The sequence below is a fragment of the Salvelinus fontinalis genome, chromosome 31 (genome assembly GCF_029448725.1).
Source record: "Salvelinus fontinalis isolate EN_2023a chromosome 31, ASM2944872v1, whole genome shotgun sequence".
In the NCBI taxonomy this organism is placed as follows: Eukaryota; Metazoa; Chordata; class Actinopteri; order Salmoniformes; family Salmonidae; genus Salvelinus; species Salvelinus fontinalis.
The window spans coordinates 46940349-46966413 of NC_074695.1; the positions used below are offsets into that span (position 1 = coordinate 46940349).

General features: G+C 43.6%; 1 protein-coding gene across 2 annotated transcripts in view; it reads left to right on the top strand.

Moving 5' to 3' along the window:
* Positions 1–1531: 1531 nt before the first annotated feature.
* The window catches only part of LOC129830412 (fibulin-2-like), a 51907-nt gene continuing 27373 nt past the window's right edge, over positions 1532–26065 (top strand). For both annotated transcript variants that reach the window (XM_055892974.1, XM_055892975.1), the window contains exons 1-2: positions 1532–1638; positions 4347–5877. In XM_055892974.1, coding sequence (XP_055748949.1) covers positions 4482–5877 — 1396 coding nt within the window. In that variant the 5' untranslated portion in view covers positions 1532–1638; positions 4347–4481. The remainder of the gene's footprint in view (positions 1639–4346; positions 5878–26065) is intronic.

Below are 26065 nucleotides of genomic sequence, written 5' to 3' on the forward strand. Positions count from 1 at the left end.
TGTATGCGACCAATAACATTTGATTTGATTTATTCAATCTATTAATTCACTGAGTGGGCTTTTGTCTCTAGGACCATTCTCACTGATGGCACCAATCATGGACTGGACAACTGGACAATGCACTATTGGTGCAATATTTCTAGTTTAAATATCAAAGGGACCACCCATTTCCACCCACCCAGCTCTATGCTGTTGTCACCTTCTGACCTTAGTTCCTTTTTTATGTCTTTATTTTAGTTTGGTCGGGGCGTGAGTTGGGGTGGGCATTCTATGTTGTTTTTCTATGTTTTGTTCTGTTGTTAGTTTTTTTGGGGGGGGGGGGCTAGTATGGTTCTCAATCAGAGGCAGGTGTCAGTCGTTGTCTCTGATTGGAAGCCATATTTAGGTAGCCTGTTTTTCATTGTGTTTTGGTGGGCGATTATTTTCTGTTCTGTGTTTTGCGTCACCGTACAGGACTGTTCGTTTGTCGTTTTATTGTTTTTGTTCAGTGTTCAGTATACTTATTAAAACAATATGGACACTTACCACGCTGCGCATTGGTCCTCCTCTTCTTCCACCCATGGCGAGCGTAACAGCTGGAGCTCCTCCACCTGTCTACACTGGGATTCTCCCAGCTGACATACCTGCTGCTGTACAGAGCCTCATCACTGTAGGGAAATCACATCTGCCATAAACAGGATGTAAAGAGCCAACTTGTGTGTGTGTGTGTGTGTGTTTGTGTGTGTGTGTGTGTGTGTGTGTGTGTGTGTGTGTGTGTGTGTGTGTGTGTGTGTGTGTGTGTGTGTGTGTGTGTGTGTGTGTGTGTGTGTGTCAGACAGTGATTGAGTTGGTGGTTGCTGACCTCTCTTTGGGGGTTATTTCAGAGGTTAGTCCACATCACAGGAGCTTACTCTCAGATAGACAGAGATTGGACAAAACCTCATCATTACTCCAGACAGCATGTTTGTCTATTTGAGGGAGAGCAGCTAACCAGCTCCATTGAATCACAGTACCTGATGTCTTCAAACAGTTACACACAGACATAGGCTATCTTCATCTCTGGGCCTGAAAAACCTGAAGAGCCACAGGGATCATGTGATATTTTCTTATTGAGTGAGAAGATTTGCATGGGAGTTTGATTATTGTGTGTAGGCTTTTTAGCCCATCCTGTATCCCTTTCAAGTTATGGACATTAGATGGGCATAACATGGGTATAATAGTTAAGAGTTGTTCACCAGCACAACCTACTTTTGGGTGAATTATCTGGAAGTACAATATACAACGTCACAATAATGAGAATATAAATGGGGAAAATGATTGCATTCGTCAAATAAATTCAAGCGCAAAGACTAACATTGGAATGTGACAGCAAGCAGCCCGTTTCAATCAAGTAAAACAGCAGCGAGATACACAGATGGAAGCGATTGGAATTCGTTCAAACGTGAATCAGCAGCTCAATGAAATCGAGGCGCAAAAGTATTCCTGACCTCATAACTAATTTGCCGAAGTATTCGGAAGGGAAAAGAAAGTTTCTGTTCCGCCCCTATCCTCTCTCAGTTTTCAGAGAGCGCTTGCACATCCCCCTTCTCTTCAGAATGCGCTCAGCTAACTTTGGGCCAGCAAGATACCGGTCGCACACTCACAGAACTGAGACTTAAGGTAAAGACAACTTTTCAACCACTGCCTCAATGCCTTTGCACGCTTGTTTGTGAGAATGTGTTTATGTGCTAACCTTATAAAGAGACTGCATGTAACATGTAAAAAATGATGGTTTTACTTTTCCGACGTTTCTACCCATCAGTTATGTGCATGGCAGGTTATCTTGACGTTTAATTCTCCACATAACTAAGAACATTTCAGCATTTTATTTATCCTCTATTAAATTAGGCCTATTTCACTTTCACACTTAACGTTTATTGTTCAAACACAGAGAAAAAATGTGTTCAAGTCCCGTTTCCAATTTCAAATGATGGAGTATTCTCAGCCCTGAAGTCTATTGCGTATGTCCATTTTGTATGTAATGACAAAACGTAAACAGTGGTATTTGTAAAAGTGATTTGGCTCCATGTGAGTTTGTGTACCTTATCAACCCTCAGGCTACTGACTTAATTACATTCAAGTCGTTATTCTCAGCCTAGCAGATAGACTGACATTATCTTGTAGGATATCTTGAAATCTTTACACCAGTCAGAGAATATAGTATTTCAAAACGCTAAGACAAACATTACTGTTGAGAACTTTTCCTGTAAAATCACATGACAACAATTTTTTTCTGTATCCTGGCTCAAACTCCTGGATACTAGGAGAGATACATGAGCAAGACATGTACACAAACGTTGTTTGGAAAACTTTGGAATTTAAAAAAAAATATGTATTTTTATTTTATTTTATTAATCTTACATTGGTCAGCAAAGATACAGCGGCTAGATGTGTCTTCTATTCACGTTATCCTCTTATCACAGATTCTGATAGTGGTTGTGAGTGACACATGTTTATACAATCAGTTTTTTATTTTCCCAGACCAACTCTCTTTTTCTTTTTGAATCTCACCGTCAGCTGTGGCAGACATAGGAACTCTGAGCCTCAGCCTTTGATGCAGTACATCATGCCATGTCGTTGCATGCCATGTGCTGAATTCAGCATCATTAAAACACCAAACCAGTGGGGCACATGCCAGTCAAGACTGTGACCTGTTAAAATGATTCCTTACCCGCTGCATACAAAGCCATCATTGATTGTCTAAGTGGTGCGTTCGTCTCTGCTGAAGTCCTTCTCATTCTGTGGTCTGGTATGATGAAGTGAGAGAGACGTAGCCCCAGATGTGCGAGAAGTAGCCAGAACCAATGTTTTACTTCCAATTGGATGTCTAATGGCTCTCAAAAATGTATCATTTGAAGAAACGTTGAATTTGGAAGGGGTGGGGATTGTAATATTTCATTTAGAAAACCTCTGCAGTTGGCTGTGACTGCCATAACCCGTGCTTGGTTGACTTTGACACTGAGGGGTTGTGTTAATGATAGAATCCTCACTGAAAGGAAGTGCATGGTCCCCTACATAATCAGCACTGAAAGGGCAAATTTGCGCCTAGATAATAGGATGCCTCAGCACAGAGCAGCACACCATAACTCTATACATGTAGGTTGATAAACTCAACATTCTTATTCAAATATAGTCATGGAACCGGGACGTCATATGGCAGGAGTATAGTATTTTAGAATATGTTGATATAGAAAACGGAGTTCTGAGTTGCTGCTGGGAGTTTAAAGACGTTTCAGTGTAGGCTTCTCCATACATCCAAGGTACACATGAGCGTGAAGGGTGTCTATTGAGGAAAATATACCATGTCAACACTGGGTGACTTTTGCCCTCCCAAACTGCTCCACCATATGTTGGAATCCATGCAGCAGCATGCTGTCTCTAAGCATTATGGGGGCGATGAGTCTGGGCTGTTGTGCTATGTGTGTGTCTTTTGAGTCTAACACTGTTCATATTCCTCAACTGAGTTAAGCCCAGTGTTAAAGATTAGTACAATGTTAAGAAATGGATCTAATATTTGTTTCACACACACATAATGTTTCACTTAGAACTGGAATGCATTTTGAAAATAACTTGTAGAATCGTACAACAGATTCCTTTGGTTGAAACGCTGCAGTGTTTCTTAGGACTGGATCAAGCACACGAACGGTTAAGGAAAAACAGGAAAAGTGAAATAGAAAACACCTGGTTTTCAATATGTTCTCTGATTTGTAGTCACATCACTGACTTGGATCACACACGAGTTCAGAACTGGCTGAATATGGATCACTGCAAAGATTGTTCGGTCCAAGTACAGTAGTGTAAGAAATGCATCTTATTAAAACGTACACAGAACACACTTCTTAGAAAGGACACATTTTGAATTGCAGATTTAGAAAATATCTGACACTAGCAACCACATTAAGCCTACTGTAGTGCATGAGCTTTGTCCTCTCTTATCTGTGTTATTCTGTGTGTAGGAGCTGTCAGGTACAGTACCTTTCTTTTCTAACTTTGGACGGTTTCTCTAGGGTTGTCCATATTTCCCCCTATCCCTATCCAGCATTACCTGTAGCCACATTTCCATACCAATGTAACGCAAACCACAGTATGCATCCCTTAGCTGTCCTGTGACCAGAGAATGGGCATGGAAAAACATACATTAGCCCAATGGTCAATTTTAGTCTAGGCCTAATGACACTAATGGTAGCTAGTTTAAACAGTGGAGACTAGTGGGACCCAGTTCAATGACAAACGACTTGGTGATGATCTTGGTGATGATCTTGTGGTTCTGTCACTACAGTAACTTAACATAACAGTAGTGTCATGTTGTTTCTCTTTCATTCTCACAGGTTAAAGGAGGCCATTTGAAATCGAACCTTCAACATCATTCTCACTCCAGGTCGACCGCAGAAGACCGTTGACAATAGTCGTCATCAAATTCAATTTTCAACAATTGTTCTTGGGCTCTGGGACTTTTATGAGAAATGAACCGAGAAAAACTGATGCTGTTTCAATGTGTGCTCCTGTTGTGCCTGGGCACCTGTTTAAGCCAAAGGGACTGTACAGGCGTGGATTGTCCAGTGTTGGACAACTGCATTGAGGAGGTTTTGGAGAAGGGCGCTTGCTGTGCCACCTGCGTTAAAATAGGATGCTCATGTGAAGGTTACCAGTACTATGACTGCATCCATGCAGGCTTCCGGAATGGGAAAGTTCCAGAGGGAGAATCTTACTTTGTGGATTTCGGAAGCACAGAATGTTCTTGTCCACAGGGAGGCGGGAGGATCGGGTGCCATTTCATCCCGTGTCCCGAGATCCCTCCCAACTGCATCACTGTCGTGGAACCTGCGGATGGGTGTCCGCAGTGTGAGAGCATCGGTTGTGTCCAAGGCAACCAGAAGTATGAAGCGGGCCACTCCTTCCAGATGGACCCGTGTCAGGTGTGTCACTGTCCTAACGATGGCGGGAGCCTGATGTGTTCTCCTATCCCTGACTGCAACCCTCGTAACATTAAGAAGCCCATGTTAGCAACAACCAGACAGAACAACAACCCTCTGAGAGACCTCAGCAAACCGCATGACAATAGACAGACAAGCCCATTAGACCCATTCGCCCCCGGTAACACCCTACCTCTTTACAAAGAGGACCCACCTGTCCTGGATGAAGATGAGGAGTATGACTACACACTGCCTGACCCCTCATCTACTATACCACAAGACCCGGTCCAGCCAACAGAATCGACCACAGTGTCACCATCCTATGCTGAGACAAGCTTTCCTACTTATGAGATCTTTAATGACCTGAGGCAGGAGCTGAGAGAGAGACTGGGAACATATGATCAGGAGAGAAGAGAGGAGGTGACCGTTACCGAGGATCCACATCGCATGGACCAGACCACCTCAAAGGCCCAGGGGGAGTCAACAACATCGACAACAACAACTAAACAGGAAGTTACTTCAGAGAGCCACAGGCGTCAACAGGAAGTTGTTGACCGGGAAAGCAGGCATCACAGAGATGGTGACATAGTGATGAAGAGTGCCACTTCGAAGGACGTCACACAAACTGTCCGTAGTGACAAGGGAGTGAGACACACTGGCCGCCACGAACACAGAGACAACCAAAGCAGTCACCACCATGATGGCAGTCGTTCATCCCAAAGCTACGGGCGGCACCACGAGAAGCACCTTGAGGAGCATCTTGAGGAGCAGCGTGAGGAGCCCACAAAGCCCCAGAGTAAACTTGACCAGGAGCTTCTCGCAGTGAAGTTCAGCCCGACCAGCAGAGCTCCTGTCATGAGGGAGGAAGGAGACCAGCCAGCCAGGAGACAGTCCCAATTCCTCTTCAACTACCAGGGCCCAAACAATCAGTCTAGAAACACTGAGGGTAAGTCAGCAATATATGGCCACTCTACCAGTCCAAAGTCTAAAATAATAGTGTGCTGCTGATAATTTTGTACATTTTTTATAATTACTGTACTTGTATTTAAGGTGTGGAAATCTCCTACAATGTCCTCTGAAACCTAGTTAAAGGCATTAGGGCTATACATAAAAGCAGTTCTTACATAAGCATTTTTTTGTTCATTAAAAGATAGGAAGCACATTCCTTCCAATGTAATGGTGTATAAATGTGTGCCTATGAAGACAGTAGACCATTGTTAGAACCTCAGATGATTTACTGTCCTCCTTCTCTTACATCCTATGTTAGGTCTTGAATGTCTTAAATCAGTCTATAGTAGCTGCTAGCCGACACTGGTCCAGGAAAAACTAGGCTTCACGGAAAGCATATGGTCCCTCGACAGTACGCCTTCCACTTTGCTACTCACAACAAAGGTTGGAGATTACTATGCTTGTACTTTCCAGAAAGTTCAAGTTCATTTGATCAAATCGAAATTCCTTAGGATAACCTCTCAATAAAGGACTACAATGGAGTCATCTGGAGAATTCAAGGATTGTTTCCATGTTTGCGTTAATTCAAACCCAAAGTGACAGATAGATACTGTAATGTGACATCTTCCTTGTGGCGTCTTCATCAGGTCTTCCCTCTTGCCAGTAGCCTCCTGAACACCAAAGAAAATGTAGATTTTTTAAATGTATATCAGATAGCTGCAGGGAAATGTGTTGTTGTACAAGGGTAGCCGTAGTAGTACAGTGCCCCTGGAACAAATTAGGGTTAAGTGCCGAGTTCAAGGGCACATCAGCAAATTTTTACATAGTCACCTCAGGTATTCAAACCAGAGTCTTTCGGTTACTGGCCCAACGCTCTAACAGCTAGGCTACCTGCTACCCACTCAGCTTCTGTAGATTCTGTAGCAGTGTCCCTCACGTACAGTCATCAGTAAGCTCAGCATTAGCAGCCCTCCTCAAGGCATAAATACTGTACATCGAGAGGAGCTTCTGAGATGGAGAACAGATGATGAAGAGACGAGCTAAATGTCTGGAGGATGGGTTAAGAGAGTACAGTATTCATAGAGCAGGGATCATCAACAAGATTGAGGCCAGCGGGCCACCAGTTGGGGACCCCTATTACAGAGAATACCTATCTCTGCTTTGAGATCGGGGTCGTTTGTGACACACATCCATAGGTAATACCCGTGTATGACCTCCAAATGACCACTGTATGGGGTCTCCAATATGTTGCATCATCTTCTCATGAAATCTAGGTTTCCCACTGGAAGAAAAAAAAAACTCAATCAGTTCATGAGATTCCAATAGGGTTTACGGGTTTACCTTTCATAATATCTACAGTACTACTATGGATTACACATAATAGGATTTCAGTGTACTGCACTAAAACTGCACCAAAATGTAATAATCTCCTTCTGATTTTATCACTGCCAATCACAGCTACTGAATTACAGTACAAACTAGGCCAGAGCTATAGGAATTCAGACTGTTGCACTATATTGTAAGTAGGTATCGTGTGACAAACAGTCAACTGTGGATTTTCCCAGCCTTGACTAGCCACCCTTCTTTACTATACTATAACTGTTGAGACCTGTTGGGATTTTTTTCTGCTTTCAGCACTGGGCCTCCATAGGAATGTATAGTGTACGTATTAGCTGTATGGGGTGTTTCATTGGGAGTTAGCATGAGAGAAGCCTATCACGTACATTCCATGCAGCAAGGATTCACGAGAGCGAGAAGATTGAAATATGCCAGGTCACTATTGGCATTGGTGTTTACCACTCACACTATTTGTTTATAAAGGCAAGGCCAAAGTCAACTTCTCCAGTATGCCTTGTAAGTGCCTATGAGTTAACATCCCCCAGCTTGCCTTGGATGCAGTGCGACACATATTCGTTTTGACAGATGCCCCCAGCTGTTTTCTCCGCTGCATATCTGAAATATTAGAGTATCATCCAAGAATGAAATGGTAGATTACTGTTGCTTCAGAGTAGGTTGACTGAGAGAGTGGAAGTTCATTCGCATAAATGTCCGTCCAGCACACTCTGAGTATCTCTGTCCCATTTGGAGCAGCTCATTCCCAGGGGCAGTGGAGACAAAGATGACTAGCCTGGCTACTGTCCAGCCACCTGGGTCAAGCTGACATTGTTACGGGTCAGAAGTCATGGTCATTGGGTGAAGGGAAAGAGGGTGCAGCATGGTGACATCCTTAAGGACAGGAAGAGACTCAATCGATAAGGACCCTGAGTTATGCCCGTTATCAACCCCCATTAGGGCAGCATGCCAGAGTCTTTCGGAGAGGAAAGGAGAAAGCATGCACTGCAAAAACACAAAATATGTTCTCTACACATAAAGAGGCCGGGTTTCTATTGGAAAGCGGTCCAAGGTAAATTATTTTTCTTTCTGTTCGAGTCGATAACTACCCTGCTCCATCTAGAGTCTGGGCTACGTCCCTCCCTCTACCAACTACACGGTATGGGGATTTCTAGGTTCTCCGTGGTGGTCGTGGTGGTGTAGGATGTCTTGGGGGGTTGTACTTGAAAAGGGAAGTGATGAATGAGACCTCTGTTGTGGCCTGATTGCCAGACGATACTCGTTGCTCCCTCATGAGCCGCTTTGATTACTCTTCTCCCACAAGGCACTGGGCCTCCCAATCCAACCAGTAATCACTGGAGCTCAGCTAGACTACACCTTCACACTCACTCCGCCTGCTCATTAGGGAACACACTTACCCTACTCAACCAAGCTGAAGCCATTTTGTGATTTATTTGTTCAACAGCTATGGGAAAATGTTAGATGTGTACAAAAGTTCAAGTCCATTTTGGACTGTCATGCAAAACTCTCATTTTCAGTGGCCACTTTGCTGTGATTGTCACCCTCGGTATTTGTGTCAGAGATAGAGCAACACTGTCTCAGTATTCAGGTCGGCTTCCATACACAACCATACAGCCTAGCTTATGGCTATGATGGTGACCTCAGCATAAGACAATGATAAGGACACCCCCTCAATTGTGTAAACGGAACACTGTTATTGTTGCTGCTGTTATTATTACTGCAGATTGGACTGTGCTATTATTACATGACTTACGGTCCAAGACATTTAGCCAATGATGACACCATACCAATTAATGAACAACGGACAATATATTGAAGTGTATACAGATTGGGGCAGCTTCCTTGTGGGGTTACAGCACATTGCATACTTAAGAGCTAAATATGTCCATTTAAATTAGAAACTATTCCTCTGATATTTGTATTTTTTCTGTTTAGGATAGATGGTCAGTCCGATATGGGCTACCACTCAATTCAGTTCATGTTGATGGCTGTCCCCCTCCGTTTACGCGTCAAAATGTATCTCCCAGGGAGGACTCGGCCTACAGGCCACGATTAAGTGTTGTGAGATCTAGATCATAGACTGCATTTATTCCACATACCATGTTCTTTTTCGGACATAGTATAGAGCACTTAAATGCTTAATACACATTGAGGGTCAGGTTATGTTTAAGGTCATTTAAGCCATTTTACTAATAATAATGAGGATAATGGGTCAATAACTATTGCTCCTACAACCTTTCTAGTTGACATTTCTTCAAATATGGTGGTCAGGCTTGCATATCTGTTGTTGTTTTAGCCTACTTTTTAAGATTATATTTGATATTTGTCTTCATTATTCACGCTAACACATCAAGTCTACTAACTAAACTGTAAAGGTCTGAACATGGTTACTTGTTTTATGTTTTACGTTATTTATGTTTCAATGCCTTAAAAGACCCCCCAAAAATATGCTGCTTAAGGTCCTGCTTTTAGTTACACATCCATGGGCTAAGATAACAATTATATCACGTGTATAACATTCTCTCTTGGAATTTGAAAGGCCTAAATTGTCCTATCAAATGTTCCAGCTGTCTTGGTATTCCAGCAAGAAACCATATTGATATAGCAACGCTCCAAGAAACACACTTGCTCCGTAAGGACGCACATAGAATGAAGAACCATTTTGTACAAACCGTCTGCTTTTTCATCAGCCCCAAACAAAACTAAAGGCCCCCAAAGGTTTATTTTTGAGAGATGAGAATACAGAACTAAATCAAATCAAATCAAATGTATTTATATAGCCCTTCGTACATCAGCTGCTATCTCAAAGTGCTGTACAGAAACCCAGCCTAAAACCCCAAACAGCAAGCAATGCAGGAGTAGAAGCACGGTGGCTAGGAAAAACTCCCTAGAAATGCCAAAACCTAGGAAGAAACCTAGAGAGGAACCAGGCTATGAGGGGCGGCCAGTCCTCTTCTGAAAGCAAACAAAATTTGCTTTCATTGTGATAAACACAGATATTAATCTCTTTTCAAAAACGTTGTCGTCCCGTCTCGAGACTTAGTTACCCTCATTGGTCCACACGGACTAAATAGGCTTTGTTCAAAAACTTTGATCCTCAGATAACCTCCATCGACTTTTACATATCTTACATACTTCATCAGAAACAACAGCTCCTTGGGTTGTTTTATCTCTCGATGCAGAAAAAGCTTTTGATAGACTAGAATGGTCTGTCTTGGAACAAGTGGCTCCAATGTTATTAATATGATTAAAATACTACAGGCAGGTCCATAAGTACATTTGGACAGTGACACAATTTGCATCATTTTGGCTCTGTACAATGGATTTGAAAGGAAACAATCAAGATGTGCTTTAAGTGTAGACTGTCATCTTTCATTTAAGATCTTTGTCCACGCAGGAATTGCAACCATTTGCCCTACAATTTTAGGTGCTCAAAAGTAATTGGACAAACTAACGTAATCATAAATTAAATTGTGAGTTTTAATATTTGGTTGCAAATTCTTTGCCTGAAGTCTGGAACCCATAGACATCACCAGCTGCTGGGTTTCTTCCCTGGTGATGCTCTGCCAGGCCTTTACTGCAGCTGTCTTCAGCTCCTGCTTGTTCTTGGGGCATTTTGCCTTCAGATTTGCTTTCAGCAAGTGAAATGCATGCTCAATTGGATTCATGTCAGGCGATGGACTTGGCCATTGCAGAACATTCCACTTCTTTGCCTTAAAAAATATTGGTTTGCTTTCGCACTGTGCTTCAGGTCATTGCCCATCTGCACTGTGAGCACCATCCAATGAGTTTTGAAGCATTTTGGCTGAATCTGAGCAGATAATATAGCCCTAAACACAGAATTCATCTTTCTCCTTTGGCCAGCAGTCACATCATCAATAAATACAAGGGAACCAGTTCCATTGGCAGCCATACATACCCACGCCATAACACGCCATGCTTCACAGATGAGGTGGTATGCTTTGGATCATGAGCAGTTCCTTCCCTTCTTCATACTCTTCTCTTTCCATCATTCTGGTACACTTTGATCTTTGTCTCATCTGTCCATAGGATGTTGTTCCAGAACTGTACAGGCTTTTTAAGATGTCTTCCCGTGGTTTACATCTTGTGGTAAACCCTCTGTATTTACTCTGGTGAAGTCTTCTCTTGACTTTGACATAGCTACGCCTACCTCCTGGAGGGTGTTCTTGATCTGGACAACTGTTGTGAAGGGGTTTTTCTTCACCAGGGAAATAATTATTCTGTCACCCACCACAGTTGTTTTCCATGGTCTTCTGTGCCGTTTGGTGTTCCTGAGCTCACCAGTGTGTTCTTGTTAATAATGTACCAAATAGTTGATTTGGCCACACCTAATGTTTTTGCTGTCTCTCTGAAGGGTTTGTTTTGTTTTTTCAGGCTAATGATGGCTTGCTTCACTGGCAGTGACAGCTCTTTGGACTTCATGTTGAGGGTTAACAGCAACACATTTCAAATGCAAATGCCACACTTGAAATAAACTCTAGACCTTTGATCTACTTACTTGTAAATTAACGAATGAGGGAATAACACACACCTGATCATGAAGCAGCTGAGCAGCCAATTGTCCAATTACTTTTGGTCCCTTAAAAAGGTGGGGGGAGGCACATATAGAAAGTGCTGTAATTCCTACACCGTTCATTGATTTGGATGTAAATACCCTCAAATCATATTTATTATTTAATTTCAACTCCAAATTGCTGTGGTAGACAGCTAGAATAATATCGACTTGGTGAATGTCCAAATATTTATGGACCCGACTGTGTATGCCAAATCCCGCAGACATTGTTATAACAGGCAATATCTGCTCTGTTCAGAATCACTAGAAGCAGTAGATAAGGTGAGCCGATTTCTCCTTTGCTATTTTTATTATCCATGGAACCCCTGGCCCAGGCAATTTGTCAATCGAATGAAATAACAACAATTTCCCCAATCTCATTATACCCAGACAATATTTTACTATATCTAGACAATGTATCTCAATCGCTCCCAAACGCATTGAAGATCATAGATAAATTCAACTTCATCTCAAGTTATAAAATTAATCTAACCAAATGTGCTCCCCTGCCTCTCAAGACCCTGAACGAGGACTCCATCTCTACTTATGGAATCCCAATTGTTTCCCATATTAAATATTTAGGAGTATATATATTTCCTTCCATAGATAAAACCATTGCAAGACATGTTTTAATTAAAAATATTATTAGTATATTATATTATTTTTATATTTTGTCATATACAGTGCCCTCAGAAAGTATTCAGACCCCTTGACTTTTTCTACATTTTTTAAAGTTACAGCCTTATTCTAAAATGGATTAAATAAATACAAATCCTCAGCAATCTGTACACAATACCCGATATTGACAGAGTGAAAACAAGTTTTTAGAAATGTTTGAAAATGTATAAAAAATTAAAAACAAATACCTTATTTACATAAGTATTCAGACCCTTTGCTACGAGACTCAAAATGGAGCTCATGTGCATCCTGTTTCCACTGATCACCCTTGAGATGTTTCTACGACTTGATTGGAGTTCACCAGTGGAAAATTCAATTGATTGGACATTATTTGGAAGGGCACACAACTGTCTACATAAGGTCCCACAGTTGACAGTGCATGTCAGAGCAAAAACCAAGCCATGAGTTCAAAGGAATTGTCCTTAGAGCTCCGAGACAGGATTGTGTCGAGGCCTCCATAATTCTTAAATGGAAGAAGTTTGGAACCACGAAGACTTCCTGGACCTGGCCGCCCGGACAAACTGAGCAATCGGGGGAGAAGGGCCTTGGTCAGGAAGGTGACCAAGAACCTGATGGTCATGCTGACAGAGCTCTAGAGTTCTTCTGTGGATATTGGAGAACCTTCCAGAAGGACAACCATCTCTGCAGCACTCCACCAATCAGGCCATTATGGTAGAGTGGCCAGACGGAAGCCACTCCTCAGTAAAAGGCACATGACAGCCCGCTTGGAGTTTGCCAAAAGGCACCTAAAGACTCTCTTGACAATGAGAAACAAGATTCTCTGGTCTGATGAAATCAAGATTGAACTCCTTGGCCTGAATGCCAAGCGTCACGTCTGGAGGAAACCTGGCACCATCCCTAGGGTGAAGCATGTTGGTAGCAGCATCATGCTGTGGGGATGTTTTTCAGGGACTGGGTGACTAGTCAGGATCAAGGCAATGATGAATGGAGAAAACTACAGAGATATCCTTGATGAAAACCTGCTCCAGAACGCTCAGGACCTCAGACTGGGGCAAAGGTTCACCTTCCATCAGGACTACGACCCTGAGCACACAGCCAAGATAACGCAGGACTGGATTCGGGACAAGTCTCTGAGTTTCCTTGAGTGACCCAGCTAGAGCCCGGACTTGAACCCGGTCGAACATCTCTGGAGAGACATGAAAATAGCTGTGCAGCAATGCTCCGCATCCAACCTGAGAGAGCTTGAGAGGATCTGCAGAGAGGAATGGGAGAAACTCCCCAAATAGAAGTGTGCCAAGCTTTTAGCGTCATACCCAAGAAGACTCATTGCAGGATTTGCTGCCAAAGATGCTTCAACAAAGTACTGAGTAAAGGGTACTTATGCAAATGTAATATTTCATTCGTTTTTTTTTTATACATTTGCAAAATTTTCTAAAAACCTCTTTTTGCTTTGTCATTATAGGGTATTGTGTGTAGATTGATGAGGGAAAACATTTATTTAATCCATTTTCTAAAAGGCTGTAACCTAACAAAATATGACAAAAGTCAAGGGTCTGAATACTTTCCAAAGGCACTGTACACATTTTTTTGTTATTTTTACCCAATTGCTATTATACAGTCTTGTCCAATCACTGCAACTCCCGTACTGACTTGGGAGAGGCAAAGATCGAGGGCCATGTGTCCTCCGAAACACGACCCTGCCAAGCCGCACTGCTTGCTTAACCCGGAAGCCAGCCGCACCAAAGTATCAGAGGAAACACCGTCCAACTGGCGACCGAAGTCAGCGTGCAGGCACCCAGCCCTCCACAAGGAGCTACTAGAGCACGATGGGACAAGAATATCCCGGCCGGCCAAACCTGGACAATTGTGCGCTGCCTCATGGGTCTCCCAGTTGCGGCCAGCTGCAACACAGCCTGTGTTCGAATCCACGTCTGTAGTGACACCACAAGCACTCCAACGCAGTGTCTCAGACCGCTGTGCCACTCGGGAGGCTCCATTGCTAGAAACTTTAACAATGCTCAAGTCAATTCAATTTGACTTCAGTAGATGGACTAACATCGCAGTTGCTTTAACCGGCAGAATATCTTTTGTCAAAATGAATATTGCGACGGCTGAATTTGGGTAGTTCAATGCTTCCCATATCTCCCCCTCTGGCTAACAAACTTACTAAGACGGAAAGACGTAGGAGGACTATGAGTACCAATTCTATTTCCAGGAACTAGCATTTTGCCCTATCTTAAATTGGTTTAGACATGATTCTTCTGCCCCCTGGCCTGAGTATACAGAGGAATATGGTCGTCTTCACTGATATATGCCTTAAACAATGTAAACTACCCCTTGGTTCTATTATTGTTCACACAATTTCTATTTCGCGCATAATTGAAAAACGGTGTAACTGGAAATCAAAATGGCATACTCATACTCCATTACTTCACAATAGTGCCTTTTGCATCCCCCCTAATGGTCCAAATGAGGCATCCGTACCCATGCCTATATCACGGACAGTAATGGTTTAAGAACATTCCAAGATTTGAAGGACACATACACATTACCAGGCAACTCCCTTTTTTCTTATATTTACAACTTAGGTCACCTTTGCTGGCCTATGGAGTCCCTTGGGAAACCCAACTACTGAACCCAACAACCCAACAACCCAACAATGATGGGATTTAGGAAAAAATCCCTATCTCTATAATATATAAGCAACTTTTGGAAAGCTCATATTATGAGCTAGCCATTAAAAAAGTATAGTCCACAGACCTTAGTGAATCTGAACAACCCTTGAACTGGAACGCAATTTGGAGAAATATGGACTTTGCATCTCAATGCGAGCCATTAAACTATACATTTTAAGTTTGTTCACAGACTGTATTTAACACCAAGGAAAAGTTTTACGAAGAAATTGGCCCCAACTCCCAACTGTTCACTGTGTCTCCTAAATCAGGTAGGCACATTCCTTCATAGGATGTGGTAGTTCCCTGCAGTTAAATGCTTAGATGCAGGGGGTTGGACTGAGATATGTTGTGTTGGGGGGAATGGGATGGGGAGTTGGGGGTGTAGGCCCGATAATTTCTCTATGTATTTCTTACTTTTGTTTTTCTTTTGCGTGGCAGCCCATGGGTACATGTTATATAAACTGAATATATGAATTGAAATTGATATTGTACCTGTAAACCCCCCCAAAAAACAAAAATGTGGTAAAAAAAAGAGAATTAAAAGGAGCAACATGTCCTGTCGCAAAACACATCTGGGAGTGAACTAGGCAGATATGTAATTTTGGTGAGGATAAAAGGAGTGGGAATTCCCGACCTGGCCACATCAGGGTTAATCTCTACCACTACTGTCAGGATGGGCTTGCAGGTGGCTGACTCTCTATCCAATCTAGGGGGATTTCCAGGTCATTTCCAGGAATTAAGGCATATCTCATTATTGCAACATACCCTTGCCATAAACCGGCAAACGGATCTGCAAAACCACTTATAATTAAAAATGCTAAGACGACAAGGCCAAATGCAGGAACCAGATCGTCAACAAGATCTATAAAAAGCATGAGATTGGTTATAAATCACAAGTGAATAACAGCTGCAGTCAAGACCAATGACTACCAGCTATTTCCAACCAACCAACTGTTCTCATGTCTAAAGATGAGATGACCTGCTTTCGTATTCTTCATCGATGTGTTGTGATTTGGCAGTACAACATTTACAATGGGCCTAATAAGATTAGAGGTTTACCTGCGTGACCACAGATGGACAGCTCCCTGAAATGCAACCCTCTAGAGTGTGTGTGTGTGTACTTTATATACTTTATATTTAATAAAGTTTTTGCAGTATAACTAATTGGGTTTGTAAACGTATTATGAAATATACATGTAACCTTCAGTGTTGCAATTAAAAGGGGGCACTGTTAGCATAAAGGCAATAATGAAAAGGAAACACGAGTACTGCACCTTTTGGAAATAAAAACCTGTTCTTTCTATATAGTAACGTTAGACTGTTTTAACTGCAGCTTGCAAATCCAACCATGAGCAATTGGACAATTTTTGTCCCATGGTATTTGGTGTTATGTTGTCCACAAAATGCAAAATCTGGATTTGGATGGATTTGTAAAGGCATGGCAGTAGATCATTTCCTGCCTGTCGACTTGTGATGGCCGGCTGTGATATATTACCAATAGAACACCAACACGAAATGGCTCCTCAAGTTAGAGTAAATTATAGGTCTGGTGAGGGTATGCTGCATACTGACCATTACTCTATATGTAGGGGGGGGAAAAAATCACATTCAACAGCTCTATCTATTTTAGTCTGTTTCAACATAAATCAAAATCAAAGTAATTGTATTTATTTAAAATTTTCACATAAATATTTTACACAATTATGAGTAAAGCATCAGCAACCAGATCCTAAACCAGGCTCCTTATATAACATTGGTTGCAAACCTGTCAATTCGACTCCTTATGGGGCTCCTTCAGATCACCAGAGCCAATCAGGCACACTTCGGTATGTGTCTGTGCCACATACTGGTCTGGTCATCCATCCAACCACATGGAAATGCAATGGGAATTGGAGGTTAGAGAGGGAAACCATCAAAGACAGTGTAGTCTGGATGGCCCTCAGGTCTCCTGTCCACAAACCACAGCCCAGTCAAGAGTTCAGGCTCCAGAGAGACGGATGGATCACACATGTCCTGCTGTCTATTCTACTATCACTATCAGTCTCACTGTCAGGGAGATTAGGATAAATAGCATGTCGATTCACTGTCTTCTTCAACATGCTTCAGCTGTCCATGGAAATGAAGTTATATGGGGGGAAGCCACTCTTCCCTGTTATGTCATGGACAGCTGCTGATGGACAGGCCAAGCAGTGCAACTAGGACAAGGTGTTGTATTTTATTTGCAAGATGGAGTCATCTCTGACTGTGATGGCAGATGTCAAAGGTGTAAACATCATGGCTCCAATGGATCTGCTTAGCTTATGTAACATGTTGGCTTATTCGCTCACGCATGTGCATACGATCATCCCAATATAGCTTACCTGGATGGAGCATGTTCCCGTGTACCAACCATCGCTGAGCGAGAAGGAGAGCATCCATTCATTCCTTTTGTGTGACTGTGGACACCCCACCTGTACTGCATTCCTGGAAAGGGAAAGATGGAATGATCCATTCGTTTTCATTACAGTTTTTTCCAACGGCTTACACACGTTTTCAAAACTGTCTCCTTTTTTCAAAACTCTACCCACAATTCCCAAAACTGCACACACAAAATGCAAAATGCCACACATCTCCTTCAAAATGTAACACTGCATTCAAAATGCCATAAACACATGTCAGAATGAAGCATTTGCATCAAATGGCAAACACTGCTTTCATAATAGTACATTTTTGGATATACCACGTAAACACTGTTGTTCTAAATCTAAAGCTCTTTGGTCTTTCATAGGCTTATATCTACATTTCAATACAATAGTCTACAGTGAAAGTAATCTGCTGAGAGGGGTAACAAGTACACCGTAAATACCAATGCAATGTAGAAACAGAAAATATTTATTAGGCCAAACATTACTGTTGTATACAGTAGCATACAACAAAACCATAAACATATGTAAACCAAAAGTATATTCTTTAGAATACAGTAAAGAACACAATTGTGTGTGTGGGGTCCCAGGGGGGCAGTCCAGGAATTTCTACGGGGGGGGCAGTCACCAGTGCTAAGCTACGCTTCATCTCTTCTCCGGCCTGGGTCTGGCCACAATACTTCGTCCACATCACAAGATACGTTTTCTCTTGCCAAACATCGAGGGAAGTATCTCCTAGCATGGCGTATCCAACCTTGGACAGAGGCAACCTCTATGTCCCCACATGCGTCCTCCATTGCCTGGAGAAGCGGCATGCGGGCTTTGGGTTGGTGATCATATACTTTCCAGCGCCAGGCTGAGAAGAATTCCTCTATGGGATTTCGAAAAGGTGAATATGGGGGTAGGTACAAAACTACAAATTGTGGATGGGTGGCAAACTAGTTTTGGACCCGAACAGCCCGGTGAAAACTAACATTGTCCCATAAAACCACAAATCTAGCAGGCTCCTGATCTGGATCAGGGACAAGCATTGTATAAATTGCATCCAGAAAAGTGAGCATGTGGCCGGTGTTGTAGTGTGGTATTGTGATGGAGAACTCCGTTTTGAGTGATGGCAGCACACATAGTTATATTACCCCCACGCTGTCCAGGGACATTGGTAATTGCCCTCTGTCCTATTACATTTCTTCCGCGGCGCCTGGTTTTGGTGAGGTTGAAGCCAACCTCATCCACATGAATAAATTCATGGCGAATTACATGGGCATCCAGCTCCAATACTCTCTGTAACAGACAAAGGGATATACAGATGAGTTAATATGGTATGTCTGAAGTACTGGAAGTAGTGTTGCATACATACCTCTACAAAGTCATGTCGCATATTCTTGACTCTGTCAGAGTTTCTCTCAAATGGCACCTTGTAAAGTTGTTTCATCGTCACTCGGTGCCGTTGGAGGATGCGTTGTATGGTCGACAGGTTTACAGCATTGATGTTGTTAAATATGGTGTCATTATTCAAGATATGCTCTCTTATCTCTCGAATCCTAATTGCATTGTTGGCCAAAACCATATTTATAATTGCAGTCTCTTGTACATCTGTAAACAAGCGTCCTCGTCCTCCATGATGTCTTTGCCTTTCCACTCTGTACAGAATACAAACACAGTATGTGTTCAGCATAGGAACTGTAAACAATGTACAAAAAAATGTAGTACAGCATGATAACCAACCTCATTCATTCAATGCAGTGCAGTAAATGGATGGCTTAGAGTTACAAATGTTTATGCAATACTATGCAGTCATACGTGTTTTACAGTACATTACTGTAATGCTAAAATAGTCATTTAGATAGTTGCATACCTGTTCTCATTTCTGAAGGTTCAAATTATGGACGCCACTGTAAATCGACTCAAGTTGGGCTGGACTCTCAGTCTCTCTCATGGTCAAACCGTGGTTGATCACACGATCAACAAGTGTTGCCCTAATCTCATCAGAGATGGCTCTCCTTCCTTCTCTTCTTTGCCCTCGTCCTCTTCTTCCTCTTCCTCTCCCTCCTACTCCTCTTGCTCTCTGTCCATTGTTGGCATCCATTGTTCAAAACAGGTAATCTGACCTTTGACCTATTTATAGGCCTATACTACAGTAAAGCAGTGATTGGTTAGTGATCAGTTAAGCTATTAGTGTTTGCACATGTGAGGAGTGTGTGTGTGACGTGGTGAATAAGTGTAGCATTTTGATTGGTTGTGTTTGGAAAAGGAAAGCAAGTCACTTCCTGTTAGATTATGTGTTTTAGGTAGAGAATTGTGTGTAGTGTTTTGAAAAAAGTGTTTTATGCTATTGACAACTGAGTCAAAAGGCTGAGAAATAGCTTAAGGTTTTGGATATTTGGTGTGTAGTTCTGCACTTTGAGTGAGAGGTTTCAAAAATCGTGTGACATGAAAAGATTTTGTGTGTAAGCAGTTGGAAAAAACTGTAACACCAAGGTGAACTGTATAGCAGCGACGGCCACCGATTTATGGCACGAGGATGGGAGCTGCTCTCCCCTTGTTTCTTGTTTTTTGCTCCTCTCAGAGGATGATGTCATTGGTGTTGGATGTGGGCGATAGTGCCGTGTGTGGTTTCTGTCACCGTAACTTACAGTTTTTGACAAGTGTTTACACATGATTTCTGAAACTATGGCTCCTTTTCGCTAGACTCTACACACAAAACCCCAAACCACACACACAACATGCAAGATGTCACACATCTCTTGAAAAACCAAACACTTCATTCAAAACTATTTTAACTCTTCTCAAAACTGTGTTTTTGCATCAAAACTCTACACACAAACCATCAAATGATGTGTAAAAGGTAAAACAAAGGTAAAACACTACTATCGTGTGCAGTGGAGTCCACGGCAGTTTGTCATAGCACTCACTCGCACAAGTACACTACCGTTCAAAAGTTCGGGGTCACTTAGAAATGTCCTTGTTTTTGAAAGAAAATCAAAGAAACCAAGAAAGCCAACCTGAAGCTTTTTTATAGTGCTCAAGCTCTGATTTCTAAGTGAATAAATGAGCTATAAGTGTTTTCACACGTGAGCACTGGGTGTAGGTAATCAGTAAATGAGTGTGGCATTTTGAATGGCAGTGTTTTCCCAAACGAAACACAAGACCTGTTACTTTTCAGTGACGTATCTAATGTAGAGAACTGTGTTTAGTGTTTTGCAAAAAGTGTGTTTGTAACGTTCCTGACCTGTTTTATGTTGTTTTTGTATGTGTATATGGTCAGGGCGTGAGTTTTGGGTGGGCAGTCTATGTTTTCTGTTTCTATGTTGGTTTTGGGTTGCCTGGTATGGCTCTTAATTAGAGGCAGGTGTTTTGCGTTTTCCTCTAATTGAGAGTCATATTTAGGTAGGGTGTTCTCACTGTTTGTTTGTGGGTGATTGTCTCCTGTGTCGTCGATGTATGTACCATACGGGACTGTTTGGCTGTTCGTTCGTTTTGATGTAGTCTGTTTCCTGTCCGTGAGTTCTACGTTTAGTTAGTTAAGTTCATGTTCAGGTTTCGTCTACGTCGTTTTCTTGTTTTGTAATTTTGTAAGTGTTTTTTTGTTTTCGTGTTGCCGTCGTGTTCAAATAAAGAGATGGCTTATTTCCCTACTGCTGCATATTGGTCCACTGATCCTTCTCTCCTCTCCTCATCTGAGGAAGAGGAAGACAACAGCCGTTACAGAATCACCCACCAAACTAGGACCAAGCGGCAAGGGAGAGCTCAACAGAGCAACCAGGACTCCTGGACTTGGGACGATATATTGGACGGGAAAGGTTGCTACACATGGGAGGAGATCCTGGCTGGTAGGGATCGCCTCCCATGGGAACAGCTGGAGGCACTGAGGAGAGCAGAGGCTACCGGAAAGAGGAACCGGAGTTATGAGGGAACGCTTCTGGCACGGAAGCCCAAAAAGCCCGTGAGTAACACCCAAAAATTTCTTGGGGGAGGCTAAGAGGTAGTGGGCCAAGGGCAGGTAGGAGACCTGCGCCCACTTCCCAGGCTTACCGTGGAGAGCGGGAGTACGGGCAGGCGCCGTGTTACGCAGTAGAGCGCACGGTGTTTCCTGTACGAGTGCATAGCCCAGTGCGGGTTATTCCACCTCCCCGCACTGGTAGGGCTAGATTGGGTATTGAGCCAGGTGTCATGAGGCCGGCTCAACGCGTCTGGTCTCCAGTGCGTCTCCTCGGGCCGGCATACATGGCACCTGCCTTACGCATGGTTTCCCCGGTTCGCCTACATAGGCCGGTGCGGGTTATTCCACCTCCCCGCACTGGTCGGGCGACCGGGAGCATTCAACCAGGTAAGGTTGGGCAGGCTCAATGCTCAAGAGTGCCAGTATGCCTCCACGGTCCGGTATTTCCGGCGCTACCTCCCCGCCCCAGCCTAGTACCTAAAGTGCCTACACTACGCACTAGGCTAACAGTGCGTCTCCTGAGCCCTGTTCCTCCTCCACGCACTCTCCCTGTAGTGCGTGTATCCAGTTCGGTGTCTTCAGTTCCGGCACTACGCACTAAGCCTCCTGTGCGTCTCCAGAGCCCTGTACACACTGTTCCTTCTCCCCCTACTAATCCTGATGTGCTTGTCCTCAGCCCGGTGTCACCAGTGCCGGTACCACGCATCAGGTATAGAGTGGGCTTTGAGAGTACAGTGTGCCCTGTTCCTTCTCCCCGCACTAGTATGAAGGTGCGTGTCCTTAGCCCGGTGCCTCCAGTTCCGGCACCACGCACCAGGTCTACAGTGCGCCTTATCCGGCCAGAGCCATCCGTCTCACCAGCGCCATCTGAGCCATCCGTCTCCCCAGCGCCATCTGAGCCATCCGTCTCCCCAGCGCCGTCTGAGCCATCCGTCTGCAATGAGCCTGCAAAGCCGCCCGTCTGCCATGAGCCTGCAAAGCCGCCCGTCTGCCATGAGCCTACAGAGCCGTCCGCCAGACAGGAGCCGCTAGAGCCGCCCGCCAGGCAGGAGCCGCTAGAGCCGCCCGCCAGACAGGATCTGCCAGAGCCGCCAATCAGACAGGATCTGCCAGAGCCGCCAACCAGACAGGATCTGCCAGAGCCGCCAACCAGACAGGATCTGCCAGAGCCGCCAACCAGACAGGATCTGCCAGAGCCGCCAGCCAGCCATGAGCGTCGAGAGCCGTCAGCCTGCCATGAGCGTCGAGAGCCGTCAGCCTGCCATGAGCGTCGAGAGCCGTCAGCCTGCCATGAGCTTAGAGAGCCGTCAGCCTGCCATGAGCGTCGAGAGCCGTTCAGCCAGGACCTGCCAGAGTCCCTCAGCCAGGACCTGCCAGAGTACCTCAGCCAGGACCTGCCAGAGTCCCTCAGCCAGGACCTGCCAGAGTCCCTCAGCCAGGACCTGCCAGAGTCCCTCAGCCAGGACCTGCCAGAGTCCCTCAGCCAGGACCTGCCAGAGTCCCTCAGCCAGGACCTGCCAGAGTCCCTCAGCCAGGATCTGCCAGAGTCTCTCAGCCGGGATCTGCCGCCCCTTGTCCCGGTGCTGCCCCTTGTCCCGGTGCTGCCCCTTATCCCGGTGCTGCCCCTTATCCCGGTGCTGGCCCTTATCCCGGTGCTGGCCCTTATCCCGGTGCTGCCCCTTGTCCCGGTGCTGCCCCTTGTCCCGGTGCTGCCCCTTGTCCCGGTGCTGCCCCTTATCCCGGTGCTGGCCGTTCATTTAGGGGGCTTTAGTTTGAGGGTGGTCATTGGGAGGGGAATACAGAAGCGGGGAGTGACTATGGTGGTGTGGGGACAGCGTCCGGAGCCTGAGCCACCACCGTGGTCAACTGCCCACCCAGACCCTCTCCTGGACTTTGTGCTGGTGCGCCCGGCGTTCGCACCTTGAGGGGGGGGTTCTGTAACGTTCCTGACCTGTTTTATGTTGTTTTTGTATGTGTTTATGGTCAGGGCGTGAGTTTTGGGTGGGCAGTCTATGTTTTCTGTTTCTATGTTGGTTTTGGGTTGCCTGGTATGGCTCTTAATTAGAGGCAGGTGTTTTGCGTTTTCCTCTAATTGAGAGTCATATTTAGGTAGGGTGTTCTCACTGTTTGTTTGTGGGTGATTGTCTCCTGTGTCGTCGATGTATGTACCATACGGGACTGTTTGGCTGTTCGTTCGTTTTGATGTAGTCTGTTTCCTGTCCGTGAGTTCTACGTTTAGTTAGTTAAGTTCATGTTCAGGTTTCGTCTACGTCGTTTTCTTGTTTTGTAATTTTGTAAGTGTTTTTTTGTTTTCGTGTTGCCGTCGTGTTCAAATAAAGAGATGGCTTATTTCCCTACTGCTGCATATTGGTCCACTGATCCTTCTCTCCTCTCCTCATCTGAGGAAGAGGAGGACAACAGCCGTTACAGTGTTTAACAATTTCAAACTGAGTGTAAAGCAGATAATGTGCTTGCAGTTTTGCAGACTTGGTCTGAATATTAGGTACATGAGTTAATGGTTTCACTGAGTGTGCCTCAAGTACCACTTTCAGTGTGTAAGTGTGTAAAAAAAACTGTAAAGGCTAACAGACAGATGTAATGACAGGCCAAGAAAAGAGAGATGTACCTCGAACCACCTATCAAGCCCACCTCCACAACTCTCCTCCTAACGTGATGGTAAACACGCCACGGGGGTGATTACACACCTGAATGGAACACATTTGCTTTAGTTCCTTGATCAGAAGGCTTGTCAGAGGAATGCAGGATATTCGCAGGCTGAGCTCAGACATGGTTCAGTTCAGGTAATTATTTCAAAAGCATCACTGCAAAGTGGCTGTTTCAGTATTAATGTTTGACCTTTACCTGCACAGTCCCTTCTCAGAGCCTTTTTGATGTTACTCAAAGGGCTCAATTCAATCAAACCCGCACTGTGGTATTTTCACAGTAGCTCTTTTCCCCATGGCCAAATAAAAACGCAGAATGGTCTTGGGTTCTGTAAAAACTCGCTGTTATTACCAAGTATACTCTCCACACTGGTAGAGGCTTCCAGATTTCCCGAATAAGAAGTATGTGTTTGTAAATAAAGACAGTGCACAAACATTGCTCTGGCAGGTTTAACTGAATTCAAGTCAAACCGCTGTAAATAATCGTACCTTATTGATGAGCACACGGGACCATTCTGTGCTGTGTTTCATGATGACTGAAGTGATCCCACCCGGAGAGAAAATGAAACGGATGCAAATGAAACGGATGACTGACGAAGTTCTCTGTCTTCTAATAATAACAAATTCATGCAGGTTCAAAGACGCCTGTCATACGGTGTGACTGGGGACAGATATTTAGGAATCAAAGAGGCTTAGCATCCTCCAACGTTTCATATCTTCTCACTCCTAGACCTATAAATGATGCACTGCCGCGCAACGCATTCTCCGCTGGAAATGAACGGCTTAGTGCTCACATGAAAAGGCGTGTCAAGGAGAGAGGACCATTAGGACTAAAACAAAGGGAAGTAAATCCCTAAGAAAAGGTATGGTGAATTAAAAAGAGAGAATTAACGACGAGTTCATGTAAGCTCCTTCGACAGACGAATATTTTTGTTGATGAACGTTCATTTTTTTTTCTTGCTTATGTGTCACGCTATGCAAACTTGTCATTATTTCTCCTTTCCGGCTGTTTCTTTAATTGGACTCATGTTTTAGTTGATTGTGTGGAGTTTAATCATGTGGAATTGGATACAAATCTCCACTTGGCACCTTTTCCCTTACCTCCTCCAGCTGCTCATTCTGTTAAATCAAATGCTACATTTGAATCCGCCTAGATAATCATTCACAAATGAGTTTAAAAGATATAGAAATGTGTTTTTTTCCAGTCTGCTGGTTTAGAAACAGGGCCACTGGAAGGCCCACAAACATAAAACAGTTTCAGAACAATGTCCCAGTTTTGTGTTTCACAAGGGTAAACCACTTCATGCCAATTCCCTTCAATGATATCCTGACAGTCTTACAGCTTTCCACAACTGTTTACACACGTTTGCTGAATCTTTGGGCCATTTCCCCAAAACTCTAAAAACAAAACACAAAACCCAAAACCACATACACCAAATGCAAAACTCCACAAATCTCTAGCAAAAGCAAACACTGCATTCAAAACTGTTTTATCTCTTTCCAAAATGTTTTGTTTTTTTTGCATCAAAATGACACACGCGTCATATGAATAGATCTGTTTATCAACCAACAACACACTGATGTGCTCAACACAAAACACTACTATGAATATCCCATCAATAGTTTATTGCCTTTTGCCTTTTCAGTGTTACACTGTAGCCGGTTGTAAAAGATTGTTACAGTAATGTAAACCTACTCAAATATACATAAATAAACACACATAAATGCAATACAGTAACAAAAACATTGACATTTATTTTTTAACATTTGTGTTTTGTATGTAACAACCCAACAGGAGAAAACCAGGAAAAACATTCAGTAAGATAAAGGGTTTTCTATACAAAAATACAAAATGAATGGGGCTCATTCTTTCAAAAACCTAAACACAAAAAGACAAAAACACATTGAAAATGTAAGAAAACAGACATTAGGCTGCATCCT